This window comes from Salminus brasiliensis, chromosome 11 (genome assembly GCF_030463535.1).
Source record: "Salminus brasiliensis chromosome 11, fSalBra1.hap2, whole genome shotgun sequence".
In the NCBI taxonomy this organism is placed as follows: Eukaryota; Metazoa; Chordata; class Actinopteri; order Characiformes; family Bryconidae; genus Salminus; species Salminus brasiliensis.
In genome coordinates this window covers 8703658-8720520 of record NC_132888.1, presented here as the reverse complement: position 1 = coordinate 8720520, position 16863 = coordinate 8703658, and the positions used below count along the sequence as shown (strand labels likewise).

At 40.2% G+C, this 16863-nt stretch overlaps 1 protein-coding gene across 1 annotated transcript; it reads right to left on the bottom strand.

Annotated features, from left to right (window-relative positions):
• Positions 1–502: 502 nt before the first annotated feature.
• LOC140565697 (protein sel-1 homolog 3) lies at positions 503–16724 on the bottom strand. The gene is made up of 23 exons (XM_072691740.1): positions 16671–16724; positions 14808–15300; positions 14581–14707; positions 14243–14364; positions 13188–13303; positions 12791–12855; positions 12579–12711; positions 10638–10767; positions 10393–10536; positions 10095–10294; positions 8485–8664; positions 7705–7824; positions 7476–7616; positions 7130–7192; positions 5785–5958; positions 5295–5422; positions 4929–5012; positions 4719–4809; positions 4359–4446; positions 3140–3249; positions 2663–2790; positions 2448–2550; positions 503–655 (listed from the first exon to the last, which is right to left on the bottom strand). Exons 1-23 carry the CDS (start codon positions 16722–16724, stop codon positions 503–505), a joined length of 3147 nt encoding a protein of 1048 aa, XP_072547841.1.
• Positions 16725–16863: the final 139 nt, after the last annotated feature.

Here is a 16863-nt window from a genome sequence, read left to right as displayed (position 1 = left end):
CTGCACTAAAGAATTTTGATGGAGCTGCACGAGACCTTTCTCTAGAACTGTGTATCGCTGTGTAGTCATATTTGTGTAAAAGCCTGTAGTATTACTCTACCACCTCGGTCCACATGCTTCTTCACCTTCAGATTCCAGTTCAGTATCTGCCAGCTTGTCCAGAAACGCATGTGTAAAGTGTGTCCTTTAGGAGCAGCTCAAAGCACGATTTGCTGATTAACTGCAGTGGAGTGAAAGTGACTTATACTCCAAAACTGTAGGGGGAGCCCGGAGCAAAACATACCAATTCTCACATAATGCTGCCTTTACAGTATGCCTGGCTGAGATATGCAAAAAAAAAAAAAAAAAAAAAAGAAAGGTCACAGTAATGTAACTAACTGTTCGACAATATACACACTTAAATATGTGTATCTTTTAAGCAACAATGAAATCCTGATATTCTTTTGGGAAGATCCTCATAGACCTGCTTATAAAGCAGTGAGCATGAACACTGAGGAACCGCTCACACCCCTGAAGACCCTTCCTGCTCTGTAGGCTGCTCGGCCTCAGAGGGAGTCGAATTCTGCTGACCGGATGCTGACCTCTGGCGGAGAATCGCTGGGATGATTTTGCAAAAAGAGAGAGTAGCAACAGCAACAGCCACGGCACCAAGGAGCTGCATTAACACAGAAAAGGGGTGGAAAAAATAATCAACTACAGGATAACTAAATGAAAAGGTAGTGGGCTTAGTATGGCTAGACAACAGAGGTTCCACATTATATTAAATATCTCTTTTTCATTACAATCCATGCAATAACACTGTAACTAGATGTAACGTACCATGCGTACAGATGCATTACAGTAATACAACTTATGTACAACACATGAATCAACTTTAGTATTTTAATTACACAAGTAAATCTTGATTGGTGTGACAATACTCTTTCTAATGTGTAATAAATACATTTTAAAGGGATGTTTTTTGTAGTAACTGCTTTTTTGGTTACAAATCTAAAACTGCACATGGGAACTCGCACTACTGTAATAATGTGTAACAGTGAACACCATCTGTAGTTACACTATTATTACAAGGATGTGAAACTACAGTTATAAGAGACATTTAACAAAGTGGGCCCAACAAAACATCATAAAATCTTGCATCACTGAAATGCCTTCATTTTAATGTACACTAATGTATGTTTTAGGGGTATATTCATAATGAACCACAGCCCAGTAGTCACGGTTCTGTTTGGTTCATGCAGTTGTTCTAGGAAGGCAAGCAATGTGTAGCCTATAGGAATGTGTTCCTCCCAGAAACCACTTCTAAAGCACTTGTGTAGGCAGTGGCGGTCATGTGTTCAAGAAGTGCATCAAATGTTATTATATGCACAGCTTGATTTAGGGTGTCGGTGTGTTTTTGCTATCGTAACAACAGGAAAAGTAAACCTTGCGCATCTCTAAAAGTGCAAAAGTCATGTACTAAGTTAATCATGGGTGTGTTTGGGACGTAACGTGCAATAAACCAACCAGCGTGTCACTCATCGTTCCCTTTTAGAGCCAGGTGCGGTCTGACTCTATTTCAGTGGTGTAGACAGTTACAAGACTAGGTTGTTTTCAGTCAATGGAGCTCCTGTGTTTTCCATTGCCGAGATAGTAATATGCCAGAAATTTACCTGAACACACCTCATTTCGAGACCACCAAGCCCATCGTAGATATATTCACAAGCACTGTTGCTATTTAAACAACGCAGGCGAAAAGTATGAAAATAGAAAGTTGGCGGGTTGTAAGATAGCAATGAGCATCGCAACACGCCTTGCAAAGGGTGTAAGATGGGGCCCTTTGAAAGTCCACTTTCACTGCTACACATCAGTGAAATGACTGTCGACAGTAAGGGTGATCAGATACAGCCAATTGACAACAATTCAGTTTCCCAAGAGCTCTGTATTATTAAGATCATCTTAAAGCGAGAGAGTGTTTCATGTGATGCTCTCTCTACCATTTCACAACAGTCTTCAAATAGTGCTAAGAGGGAAACTCAGCTCTACAGCTGCCAACACAGTGCAGAACATTCTGAAGAGGTGAACAGAATAATTTATTATTTATTATAAATATTTTATTGAATTTGTCCCTTTTTCTCCCACTTTGGTACTGCCAACTAACCCAGTTGCTCCCCCTAGCATCCGCGATGCTCCAATACATGCAAAGCCAGCAATTGCCTCTAGCAGCAAACATGCTCGAAGAAAAAGCGCTGGGGCCCTAGCTCCACCGCACCAGCTAACAGATGCCTGTGCCTGCCAGAGGGCATGGCCAGTTGTGCTCTCTCTGACTCCTGCTGCTGATGGCAAAGTGGCATGGCTCAGGATTCGAACTCGCAACCCCCACTGAGCCACTTAGAGCCCATTTCATTACACAGAAAGTCAATTATACGTAACATCACTGAAGATAAACATGTTTGGCATGTGCAAACCTTCACAGTAGATTGTCCGAGTGTTTGTAGGGACTGTAAGTGCGCTGCCAGCAGAGCAAGAGTACAGGGAAGATGTGCCTCATCGCTGCTTGAGTCTCGACATCTTTTGGGGGGAGGGCAAAATAAGTGAAGTAGTAAGTATTGTTCCAACAGTGTTGTTGATTCACATTATTTTATGATATAAAAATCATAGGGAGTGTGTATAGCTAACATACCTTTGGTACAAGGTGGTAAGAAGTGTGTGCTTGTCTGAAAAATAATGCTGCAGCAAATTTAGCTGAGAGAGTAAAGTGGCTGGCAATCGCACCCCTTCCTGAACAAGGAGACCCAGGCTGTACCAACCCTGCAGAAAATACATAAAACACCAGCATGAGGAATCAGAATTATGGCACAGAAAAACAGCCTAACCAGTTAAGAAGATTTTAAGAAGGACATTTGGAGGAAATGTAGCTACATTTCTGTTTACTAGGAATGTCTTAAAACGACCATATGTATGAAAATGCTGATAATCCCTGATAACCCCTTAAAGCTACGGTCCGTCGGCAGGTCGAAAGTGTTATTACGGACTTCTATTACTCCCACTAGTTTCTACAGAAGACCCTGTAGTTACTGAGTAATACACCTTAGTGTGTGATAAGCCTTTCTGCATTAAGGAGTTTAAGCCTGACTGCAGTCTGAAGTGTGTGTAATACCTGTGGGTCGTTTTTGAGTGCTGCTTCTCTGTACATTTCAACTGCAGCAGAAAGGTCTCTTTTACCTCTAGTGTGCTCCTCATAGAACAGGTCACCCATTTTCACCAAAGCTGACCCAAATGAAAAAAAGAAATAAATATCAAAATATTGCTCTTTCCAGAAATAGTCATGCCTTAAGTCCAAAGCACTAATATCTAGTAATGGAGAACCAGCCAAAAAGAAAAAGATCTGAGGAACAAAACGTTTGCTTGTTTGTTTGTTAACTGGTGTGGTGTTTGGATGGTGCAGAGACCAAGTTTGCTCTAGTCCTGCTCGACGGGTGGGCAGCATTGACTTATTGTTGCTGTTTTTTACAGAAATAGCTCAGTTATGTCCAAAAGCAGCATCCAAAACACCAGCCTCGTCCAACATCACTACTGCAGTGTTAGCACGGCAGCTAATGGACCAGTTCTAAATGATTACCTGGTGGTAACACATGGAACAGGTTACACATTTTCCAACATTCAGCACAAGGCCAGCATTATATCTCTAATGTTGTGTCATGATAATTGATCGTACAAGAAGATCGTACAAAGGATTTTATGGCCATGAAGATCTAAAAAGGCGTTAGCCTTGTTTGCTGTCTTTTGGTCTACAAGCCCAGTGTCATTACTCTGGCAATGCACATGCATGATTTGGGGAGGGGGGAGGGCTTCAGAAGGAGCACTGAAGGGAGGGGTGTGCTTCTTTTGCTGTTGAGTTCAAATTTTAACAGTCGTTCTCCAGAATCATGCCCAATGCCTTTAAGGTGTGCTGCATTAAGGGGGAATAATTGAGAAATCTGCGACAAAAGTTTTTTTTTTCTTCCATCTCAAACTAAATGATTTTTTGTTTTATAAAACAGAAAAATCTTGTTTTTTACTGTATTTTTGTTTATTTACATTTATTCTTATCATGTTGTTTGTGCATAAAACCCAGGTATTGCCCAGATAAATGGCTTTACATTTTTTGCTTAGGTACCCAAAGGCTGGTTTCCTAGACAGGGATCAAGTCTAGCCTTGGAATACAAAGAATTCTTAAAGATTCTCTATTGAATAAACCTTAATCCAAGACCAGGCATGATCTTTGTCTGGGAAACCAGCTCTAACACTTTTAGACTTTGACATACACTATTAGATAGATGGGCTGTAAGCTATGCTATGTAAGGATATAGGCCTATAGAGCAAACATCATGAATTACCATAAGAGGTGGGATTCTGGCTCTGAATGGACAGGTTGTAGTAGTGTAGCATACATTGTGTCACAAATGAAGAATTCAAGGATCCACGCTAAAGATTACACATGAAAACACACACACACACACACACACACACACACACACAAACACACACACACACACACTTTTACTATACTTTGTCACTCAGTAAACCAAAATATCATCTAAAATGAAGCAAATCTTTGCTAGTGCTAATAATGTTCTCTGCAAGCAATATAAAATTCTCACACTGAACAAATCAAATAACATTAACAGTGAATGTTAATTAAGTATATTAATTAATGATGTGTAAAAATTAAGCAGTGGTATTAGCATGTGACTCACAGGACTGTGCTCACACAAGAAAGCCATGTTAAACTGTGCAGCCTTAAACCCACACTCTGAGGACATCAGGTAATAAATCAATGCCATGAACCTGGAAAAAGAAAAAAAAATGAACAAATGTAACAGTGTCTCCAATGACACAATGCCATAACTATATAACCATCATGAATGACAATATGCCAAAGGACTAAACAAAGACGTTGAGTTTACCAGTTCCCCTGAAGATAAGCATTCAGGCCTTTCCTCAGGACTGTCCCGAGATATCCATTCTGCTCAGATGCCCACTTAACCCACCTAAAACCAAGACAACAATTGCGACTATCAATCATAATGTAATGTGCCTTAATTGTCATTATACCTATACAGCACAATGAAATCCAGCTCTTTACATAGTCCAGCTTAGAAAGCTGGGGTCAAAACACAAGGTCAGAGGGTTGAGGGCCTTCCTCAAGGGCCGAGTAGCAGCTTAGTGTACCCAGGTTTAAACCCATAACCCTGTGATCAGTAATCCAACAGACAGACCACTTATCTGTACATAGTCGTTTCTTTATTACAGTAATAAAACTTCCCACTTACAGGACAGCATCTGATGGGTGTCGCGGCACATGACCAGGAATCCCTCGGCTCCAAATTTCAGCCAGTTCAATGCCTCCATTTATGTGGCCTCTCTGCGCTGACTTTAGGAAGTATTTGTAAGCCTTAACCTGAAGACAAAGAACGAACAAGGTAAAAACACATTTTTTTATTATTATTAATATGTTAAAATTACTTTCATGCTTCAAAAAACACATAATTAAAAATTCAAAGCAGTTTATAAGATGTTATAAGGAGCAACCATCTGATGTATTCTGCTGCTAATCTTAAAGAGCTTCAGTAGATTCTAATAATTACTAAAAATTAAACATCTCTATAAATAACTAAAAGACCAATAGTAGAAACATCTCATCAGTGTCTGGACAGGGGATGCTGGTACATTAGGTACATAATTTTATTTTTACCATTGTAATTATTATAAATTATCACACACAAAAAATACAGAAGAAAGTCAGTAACTGTGTGCACAGACTTTGTCAGCTGGTTGTCCAGGATAGAGGCCTTGCGAATGGAACACTCCTAAATTCATGGCAGCATCAGGATTCCCCAAGAGATCAGCCTGTTCCCAAAGCTCTGCTGCTCGCTCATAGTTCCCCTCAAACTGCTCGTAGTACCAGCCCAAAGCTGTGAAGGCTGGAGCGAAGCCCTGCAGTGCACAAAGGAGAATCAACAACTCAATAACAACTAATTATGAGCTTTATAATCGAACAGTGGAGTGGGGTTAGATATGACCAGTGGTGGTTGGTGTGGCGCAACAGATAACACCACTACCTTCCACTGAGCTACCACACCATGTGGGAGACGGGTTCGATTCCCGGGCTGGTTGATTATGCTGTGCTACACCAATAAGAGTCCTTGGGCAAGCCTCCTAACACTACATTGACCCACCTCTGTAATATGAATTACCTTGTAAGTCGCTCTGGATAAGAGTGTCAGCTAAATGCCATAAACGTAAATGTAAATGATGATATACACATGATGATATATCACAGCAAAGAATTAAGAATGTAAAAACTTACATTTTTGCCTTAATCTTTACTTTTTTGCCATAATTGGACATGACTTCTTTACATTATGTAAAAAAGTGAATGGACCAACACAAATGCTCCAAAAGTACTTATAATAATAAATAAAACCTTATTCCATTAACCTTGTTTTGTGCATCTATTTAGATCTATTATTTGGTCTCTTCTGAGAATTTCTCATTTGCTTAATTTCAAGAAATCCCTCATATCTATATTTCATGATGAACTGTCCAACAGAAATCTTTCAAAAAAGACTTGAAGTGGGCCAGTATGCAGCACTGGCACTTTAGAAGTTTACTCTTTGGCGTACGGAGGCTTTTTCTAGCATACCAGCACTCACAAGCTGCCACTATGTAAAAAAAAAATGCTAAGAATTTCAAGTGAGTGGATTTTCACAGCTTTAAACACATCTGTTTATTGGTCTATTGGCTGTAACTTCATCTACATCAACCATTGGTCAAAGAAGACAAAGCCAACCATATTCACCATTTGTGTTGGACAGAGATGGAATCTGGCCTCCGCTTTTAATCATCCATCCCTGTGCAGTAAACACACACACACATACCCACTAGTCAGCACCCATCGCTGCAGTGCCTGGGGGGCGAAGAGGATTAAATGTCTTGCTCAAGGGCCCAACAGTGGCAGCTTGCCAAGCCTGGGTATAGAACCCACAACCCTGTTATCAATCGCCTGGTGCTGAGCCTCCTGCAAAGTTACTGTTTGGGAGATACAAGGCTTTCCTATGACAGCGGTGATATGCAATGCAATACAATGCAAAAAAAAGACATGCACCTGGTCCATTGCTTTTTTCAGGAAGGCGACGGCTCTTGGCACATCTTTTGGAACTCCTTGGCCCTGAAAGTGCATCACAAAAAAGATCTGATTGCTTGGTTTTCCATTTCCGTTGTCCATTATTATAATACTGGTTAATCCTCACAAAAAAAAAAAATTATTAATATTATTGGTAGCATCAGAACAGTAACACAGTACTTAAATACCCACACTAATCTAAAGCTGTGGTTAAAATCAATCTATTTCTAAAGAAAAAGCTCAATCAGTGAAGCTAACATTGCTAACAGTGTACTGGATAGACTCCAATTAGCAATGATGCTCTCTATGCCATTCATTCCATTCTGACCGTGAGCAGGACGATAGCGTAGTCGTACATGGACACAGGATCCTGCAGTCTAGTAGCTCCCCTCTCATAGTGCCTCACAGCGGTCTGGATATCCGAAGCCACCCCTTGCTGCCCCCAGAACAGCATTCGGCCTATCGCTTGCTGTAGAGCCAAACATTTGCAAAGGAATAAGTGAACATTTGGAGGAAAGACTCCTGATTTGGGATGTTTCTAGGTGCATTAAATTCACCTCAGCGTCTGCTACCCCGTTGCGGGCCTGTAGTTTAAGCCAGTGAAAGAGATCATGGTTTGTGTTGGTTTGGGCCTTCAGCGTTTCTTCATCATTCAGGAAGACTGACTCAACGAATGTCTGCAACACAAAACTTTTAGTAAGTTAGACTGGTGCTGTTCGTCATATGACTCTTAGCGATGACAAGATGTCAAGATGACAGTATGTGCTCAGTCGGTTGCCAAGAGACACATTTACACTGCTGCTGGCGTTTCTGCAAATTGTGAAGCTGTTATACAGTCTGTGCTGCAGCACTTTCAGATCTGGGACTTGCTCTAAAAAAACAGTAGTGACAGAATTCCAAATATTAACATACATTGTGGACTATATTAGTAATGTCTTACTGTATGTCCAAATGTTTGTGGACACCCCTTTCTAATGAATGCAATCAGCTACTTTGATTTGCACCCATTGCTGACACAGATGTGCAAAAGCACACACACAGCTTGCGTAGTCCCTGTAGAGAGGTACTGTCAATAGAATAGGACTCTGTGGTGCAGGTAAACATGCACCTATTGGCACTATGACTAATACTAGGTGTGGGCTGGAGGGGTATAAAGCCCTCCAGCACTGTGCAGTTGTGAAGCAGCAGAGCTGTGTTCTCTGGAATGACGGTTGGTGCTCCATCCAATATTTTTGGGATGAGTTGGGGAGTTGGGAATGAGGTGGAGTGGTGGTGCAGTATGCACAGTACAGAATGTCAGTTCTTCTAAGGGCTAAATGTTTTACGGTGTCAAGCACCTGTTGTGAGGAGGGATTCAGTCGATCTGCTGAAGTCTGCTTAGCGATGTTTGAGTAATAGGCATAGGAGAGGTCAGGGTCTGGAGGCACAGTCTGGTCACCAACATGATGCAGGTGCCCCAGGCGGAGGAGAGCCAGCCTCCAGTCCTTCTGAGCTGCCAACAGTGAAAGCAGCCAAGCCTGAATTCACATAGACACAAAGTATATCAGCTAATTGTACATCTAATAACATCCGAACATCATACACCTAAACCTAACCCTAAACTCAATAAACTACACCTATACCTAACTTTAAACCTAGTCCTAAACTCAACAACCTACACCTAAACCTAGCCCTAAACTTAACAACCTACACCTAAACCTAACCCTAAACTCAACAACCTACACCTAAACCTAGCCCTAAACTCAACAGCCTACACCTAAACCTAGCCCTAAACTCAACAACCTACACCTAACCTTAGCCCGAAACTCAACAACCTACACCTAACCCTAGCCCTAAACTCAACAACCTACACCTAAACCTAGCCCTAAACTCAACAACCTACACCTAAACCTAACCTCAACAACCTACACCTAACCTAACCCTAAACGCAATAAGCTACACCTAACCCTAGCCCTAAACTCAACAACCTACACCTAAACCTAACCCTAAACTCAATAACCTACACCTAAACCTAGCCCTAAACTCAACACCACACACCTAAACCTAACCTTAAACTCAACACCATACACCTAAACCTAACCCTAAACTCAATACCACACACCTAAACCTAACCCTAGACTCAACAACCTACACCTAACCTAACCCTAAACTCAATAACCTACACCTAAACCTAACCCTAAACTCAACAACCTACACCTAAACCTAACCCTAAACTCAATAACCTACACCTAAACCTAACCCTAAACTCAACAACCTACACCTAAACCTAACCCTAAACTCAACAACCTACACCTAACCCTAACCACATCATACACCTAAACCTAACCCTAAACTCAACACCACACACCTAAACTCAACACCACACACCTAAACCTAACCCTAGACTCAATAACCTACACCTAAACCTAACCTTAAACTCAACCTATACCTAACCTAACCCTAAACTCAATAACCTACATCTAAATCTAACCCTAAACTCAATAACCTACACCTAAATCTAACCCTAAACTCAATAACCTACACCTAAACCTAACCCTAAACTCAATAACCTACACCTAAACCTAACCTTAAACTCAACACCATACACCTAAACCTAACCCTAAACTCAATAACCTACACCTAAACCTAACCTTAAACTCAACACCATACACCTAAACCTGACCCTAAACTCAATAACCTACACCTAAACCTAACCACAACATCATACACCTAAACCTAAACCTAACCACAACACCATACACCTAAACCTAACCCTAAACTCAACACCATACACCTAAACCTAACCCTAAACTCAATTACCTACACCTAAACCTGGCTGAACTTGCACCAAGGACAATACCAGAACAATGTCCTCACTTGAGCTAATTTCACACACACACACACGCACAGCTATATATCTATATATATCTATATATGCATGTCCAACTTCATATAAACATTCATGCACCTTATAGGGTTGCTTTTTAACACCAAGTCCACTGCTGTAAAGAACAGAGGAGAGATGAAGCGCCCTGTTGTCTCCTAAGCATCCTGCTTGTAGGAGAGAAGGCATCAGTCTGTTTATCACCTCCACACTGCCATGCGCGGTCAGCTTACGCAGGACAGCAGAATACAGAGCTCGGCCGATGGCTTCTGGATCAACTATGCCTAAACACATGTGGGGTAGAGAATGATGTCAACCACACGCACTATTAAATAGTTTCACCATATGCAAGTTTTGGGGATTTACTTTTGGTAGGCTATACCTTTTTGTTTGTACAGCATCTTGACCAGCTTGGCCACCATTCGCCTCTGAGGCTTGCTGAGTGGTTCAAAAGAGCCACATTCTGCCCTTGAGGACGTTGTTTTGGCTTTCAGTACCAGGGTCGTGTATATGTCTGTACATCTCCCTGGAAATGAAACAGTAACGGCCAGAATAAGGAATGGGATACTGTGAGTGGATGCAGGTTTGCAGGAAACAATGCCATCTTGTGGACAGAGAATGACTTACCTCTCTGTACCATCACTGCATGTGAAGAGTTGGATATTGTGCGATCAACTTCTGACTTAAACTCCTGACAGGCCTGGAACCACCCTGAGAAATTCACCATCCTTACAGGCTGAGGGAGATGGAGCTCCTGCTATTGAATAAATACACACACAATAGGAAATGTCATTCAAGGCCAAGTTTATTTATTTCTGCATAATTAATGCAGCATGGGTGAAATGTAGATAACCTACCTAGGCAGAATTGTGAGGTACTAGGAAGCAAAGATCTGAAGCCAGTAATGCAGCTAAAGGAAATGTACTACACAAAATGTAATCAAATGTGCTGCCTGATGCAGAAAAAATGTTAAATTCTAGGTTTATTATATAATTTATTTATTATAAACATATTTTATTATTTCATTTAGGGTGCAGAGGTATATGCAGGTTGTGGTAAGGCACATTTGTAGCCAAAAAATACATATATTATATAATTTACCATCATATGAAAACTAGAAAAGGGGCTGTGAAGTTACCTCTGTAGTTACTAGCATAGTAAAGAAATCACAGTAGATAATATTTTGTACACATTTCAACATTTTAACAGTGATGTATCTAGGATCATATAGACCAAAGTGCAAAAAAAAAACTTATATAAATGACTTTCTTTTAATAAATGAATAAAAACAACGATTTAACGGGTTTGTTTTGATATGTCTAAACCAAATTGGTGCTCTACTGTAAGATAATCCCAAATAACATGCCTATGTGGGACCTGTATGGGTAGCCCAGCTGGGTACCAGTAAGTTTTGTCCATGGGTTCCATGTTAACCCAAAATATGGATGAGGTCAGTCATGGGACCAGGAATGGTTAAACATGGGTGATTAAACATCTGAGTTATACACTGCACTTAAGGTCCTAGATGGGACCCATATGAGGTTTGGATGTGCTGTAATGATGGGGCCCATTTAGGAAGCCCATCTGGGTCCTAGTAAAAACACATGTACTAACATATTCAGAGCCCACCTGGAATCCACCTAGTCCACATTCATTCCACATTTATGTGAGTCCTGCATGAGCGTGTTGGCTGGGAACTGCTCAAACCCTGTACAGAGGCCTACACATCAGTTACTCACCCTCATAACTACATTACTCTCATAATTAACATCAGTTTTAAAGATCCTACAATAGAACCCTGTGGGACCTCACAATGTGTTATAGAGTGGTATACAAATTGTATATCAAAAAGTTAAAGATAAAAATTTCTTATCTAATATAATACATTTTAATTTAATAGTAAAAGCAATATTATTTTTGTTTTAAGTTACAAAAAACATTTTACTTTGGTTAGTATTTAGTAACACCCCCATTTGGAGATTTTCGGGTCTTCATTCGTTCTTGCAAAAGGCTTCTAGTTAGAGATTTTTGGGCCATCTTGCTGCTCTTTTAAAGGTCTATCCTCAATTCTTTAATGATGTTTAGGTCAGGGGAACAATGAGGGCCATGGCAAAATCTTTGAGGTACTCCAATGTGGATAGAAGCCATCCTCTAGTTATCCTTAGCTTTTTAACAGACAGCATGACATTTACTGTGATTTCCCTCTACCAGTGAAAAGCTCGCTGTGCCACTGGCTACACAACAAACTGCCCCCCACACACACATCCGCCATGCATAACAGTTGGAGAGGTTTTCTTTTCATGAAATTCTGGATTGTTTTTCCTCTTAAGAAACTTTTTTGCTTATTGTACTTGCAGAACTACACAGGACTTGTGTCTACAGTGCATGAGGCATGTTTATACACTATAATACACTGATCTTGCTGAAAATGTTGAAAGAAACATTTTATTGTTATAGAAGGCATGACTGAAAATAAGTGTTCTGATGAACTTGCTATTTTGACATTGCCTTGCTGGAGTAGCTGCATCACTGGTTTTTAATACAGTTCAGAGAAAAGGGTGATCTTACCAGGTCAAGTGAGGGAATCCTTGTTCGGTAGTATGTGACAGGACCGTAAAAGCCTTCGATTCCCCTTACATATTTTCCTCCACCAACCACAAAGTAGCCATCTGTGTCATCCAGCATCACCGCTACACTAAACCTGCTCAAAAGAGCAGATACACTTAGAATGGCGCAAAGTGAAGTTGAGCTATACCCTGAAATAAGCTACAGAATCTTACATGTGCTCTGAAGAGTAAACAAGTGGATCTTTCTGTCCATCGATGCATGCAACTGTGATACTCCCCTATAAAGTAAAGAGACAAGATGATCTATACATACATATTTTACTACATATTACTGTGTAGTACTACATTTTGTCATTGTCACGCATAAAAAACATTGTATCTTCATTTTCACTGTTTTTTGGATTTTTTCCTGGCAGTTCTTCTTTACATTGTGTCATAAATTCATTAGACCATTAGAAATTCTCCAAAACTTAATACAAATCTTTTTACATAGACTTTCATTGAAAGTTAAGGAGTTTTCCTGTGTCTGTAAAGTTGTCGTTTGTGGAGAAACAGTGTTTGTACTGTACATTCTCATTTTCAAGAAGACAATGATATCTTAGTTTCTTACCAATCGGCCCTTCAGCTCCAGCCTGAGAAGGCACCACAAGCCTAAAGGCATAATGAATGGAGAGAGAAATGCTGAGGAATGGCCATCCTCTCCTTGTAGCTGCACATGGAGCTGACCTGCAGAATACACCGTGAAACAAAACCATGACGTGTCCAGACTGCAATAATACACACTCATCCATCCACTAGGACATCAGTAATAAAATAAAGGCTTTGATATTATTATTTAAATTACTAATCGATTCATTGTAATTAAGAAACACTTTGTTCATTAGGATAAATTAGAAAGCCTTTATTAATTGCTATAACTATAAAGCACACCTGCATATTAATGGGTGGCCTAGCTCTGTTTGTTACTGCAAGAGAGCAGCAGGACAAGTAAAGCATTGTCACGATCCTCAGCCTTTTATTCACCAGTGTGAACATGATCTAGATTTAGTTGCTATCACATACAAACTCCATTTTTTTGTTACATAATGTGAATCCTGTACAAAAACACAGACAATATACGGATAGTTGAAATGTAAGGTTTTCCTGTACCTGTAAAGTTATTATTATGGAGATTCAAGGATTTTGCATGAATTGTCATCACATTAATATAATTAAAAAGTAAACAGGCCACTCTCCCGCATACTTTTCACCTGCCTAATCCATAAAAACTAATCAAAAAGGAGAAAAGTTAAAAAGGACACACATAGACCATCCTCAGCATGCTCATAGGACCCCAGCCAACACTGCTATATAGACCAAACAGGAGGAGGGTGTGTGTGTGGGGGGGGGGGCGTATTTTTGTGTAATTTTTTTTTTAAATGTTATGTTGGAGGATGATGAATTATACCAGTGACTTGCTGACAAAAACATTGATAATATCTGGTACCCCCCCCACCCCCATTTGGTCTATAAAGCAGTGTTGGCTTGCGTATAGAATAGTATAGTGCAAACTGCCACCTAATCTTTATCAGACGATCATTTGTTTTTTGATGATTTTTGATCAATGAATGCTAACGACCCTATGAGCATTTCCTCAAACCGTATGAAACCTTTATCTTCAGTTACCTGTTCTTGTGAGAAACACAGTAGGGGTGGCATAGTTCGCTTTAGAATCTATGCGGTGTAAAAGTCCACACAGCCGGTCTCTGCATGGCTGCTCTAATAATACCCAGATTGAGAAGGCACACCTGAGGAGAAAAGAGTCAGTGCTATAGATCCAAGGTCTTAAATTCAGGTTCCAGTCTAGTGGACATTTACCAAGGATTACAAAGTCCGGGACTGGAAACTGGATTCAAGGCCCAGATTTGAAGACCTCTGCTAAAGCTCTTCCAATTCATCATCTAACTGCTGCAGCACTTATTTTCCACAAGAGGCCACCAAAACAAACTGGATATCTGAATTACCAGGGATATGAAATCGCTTTTAGCCGGAGGCCCTCTAGCATTTCATTCCTGAATGGCTGGAGTGTTTTCGTGATGCCGAAATGCTCCCCGGTGGATCCATACAGTGAAGACAGCAGACTGGATACCTCTAAAGAAATGAAAACCGACATCACGCATTCAGTACATGCTCTTCCAGAAGGAATAAAATGGCATTAAATGCTTTTTGCAACTTCCCTCTCAATCCTCACCATTTTCCTTTAGGCACTGCCATCTATCACCAAACACAGTCCAGCGAATCTCTGTGTCCCAGCTGGGACATAACAAGTGCTCTTTAAAAGGGCGGCTGAGCGGATTCTGAACACGCAGGGGCACCACCGCACTGGCGAAAGGTGTCCGGCCGGGTTCAGCAGCTGCACTGCTGCTCACCCAGCTACGTAAAAGACATGACAGCACCCAGGGGGATTCGTTTATGCTCCAGTCTGGGTGGTACACCAGCCAGTCAGGGAAATGAAGCAACACAAGTCTGATTCTGTTTGGGCCGGGCACGCAGGGCCACCACCTGTGGAAGATCATTAAAGTGTTTCCAGTGTCAAAAGACACCAAAACCTGTACGTGAACCACTAGAGGTTTACTGCATGAGTACTGGACCTCCATGGGGTAGACTGGCTCCGGCACCTCAGGCGGGTTCAAAAACATGACTGAATCTGACCCTTCTTGGCTCAGGCATAGAGGGACAACTACCTGGGTGAGAAAAGAGTAAGAGACACTGTAAAAAAGAAAAAAAAGTGATATACCAAAGATCAAGATTTCCAGACACTGATTAGGTTTAGTCTAGTCTAGAGCTACACTAGACTAATGGTATTTTACCATTAGACATTCTTTTCAGTCTAGGATTAGCCTTATATCTGGGAAAACATAAATTACATAAAATTATGTATTTAAAAATACATAAATTTATAATTGGTACTTGGTTATTAAAATATATATTATGTTAAAATGTTATTATATTATTTTGCAATAAGTATAAATAAATATTTACATAATAAGCATAATTAAACCCTCCTGAAGATTTGTGAACATCAGTTCATCTTCCACAGAAACAGCTATGGTAAATAGTTATAAAAAGTGTAAAATTAAAGATTAAACTTTATGCAAAAATAACTCACTAAAATGTATAATACAATTTAGAATCAGTTTAGTGAGTTACTTCTGCATAAAAGTAGGATTGTTAATGTTTTTTTGCACAACTGTATAGTTTAAAAAGGGTAAAGGAGCATTATGAAGTAAGTTTGGACACCCCAAGAGATTTCAGCTCTCACTTCTACCAAGGTTTCAGACCCTGCTTAGCTTGTCCGGCTACGGCTTGTTCACAACCATCAATAGTCATTAGAGAGTCATATTTATTAAGTCTTTATTAAGTATTTTGGCTGTCTCTGCATCAGTTACCTTTTGTTCCTGCACCTGCACTTTTAAAAATACAGGTACTTTAGATCTTTATTTGATGTCCTAGAAGAGCCACTTTTGGTTCCATAAAGAACCGTGTTTGTAATAGAGATTCAGTGATATAGAGAGAGAGATAAAGAGAGAGATAAAGAGAGAGGTAGAGAGAGTGTAAACTCTTAAAGGTCTGAAGAAGCTTCACTTCATGTAACCGAGCTGAAGGTTCTTCATGCTCAAATATCTCACATACAAACGTGGCTCTTCTATGAAATTGCTCCAACAACCATTTAAAGCAGAACTGTCTTTCTACTCCACACTTTTTGCTACTTGTCTTCAACACTTGAGTGTGGAGTAGTAAGACAGTTCCAGGCTATAAACATGGATGTTGTCTGATTTCTTTGCTTATATTTTTAAATTAAATGTTTTTTATAAGATGGAAATCAGAGCACAACTTTTGGAGAACACAGCATGCTGTATTAGCTGTAGATTATAGGTTTTTAGGGCAATCTTCTCATCTCAATTTGCTCCTCGTGTTAAATTACAAGAGATGAGCACAAACTTCACAAAAAGTGATTCATCAATAATAAATCAATAAACAAAAGCCCCTGCAAACTAAAAAAAAGGTTTTAAAATACTGGAGAATTCCTTCAGTACTGTAGAAGAGTGCTCACCAACAGAATGACCTGGAGAGACAGCAGACAGCGGCTCCACACAAATGCTCCCATATTTAAAACAAGAGAAATAATCCAGAAGAAAATATCCAGTGTCAAACATGCGGTTCCTAGTTAGGCTTAAAAGCTGGCTGTAGGAACTTATTTCAGCAGCTGGTAGACCATTACTTTCATTGGCTCTGAGCCCACATGT

Coding starts and splice junctions, on each gene's coding strand:
- LOC140565697 (XM_072691740.1), bottom strand. CDS start 16,724: ATGGGAGCATTTGTGTGGAGCCGCTGTCTGCTGTCTCTCCAGGTCATT. Junction 10,537..10,637: donor TGCAGTGATGGTACAGAGAG/GTAAGTCATTCT, acceptor TTTCATTTCCAG/GGAGATGTACAGACATATAC. Junction 10,295..10,392: donor GATGCTGTACAAACAAAAAG/GTATAGCCTACC, acceptor ACATGTGTTTAG/GCATAGTTGATCCAGAAGCC.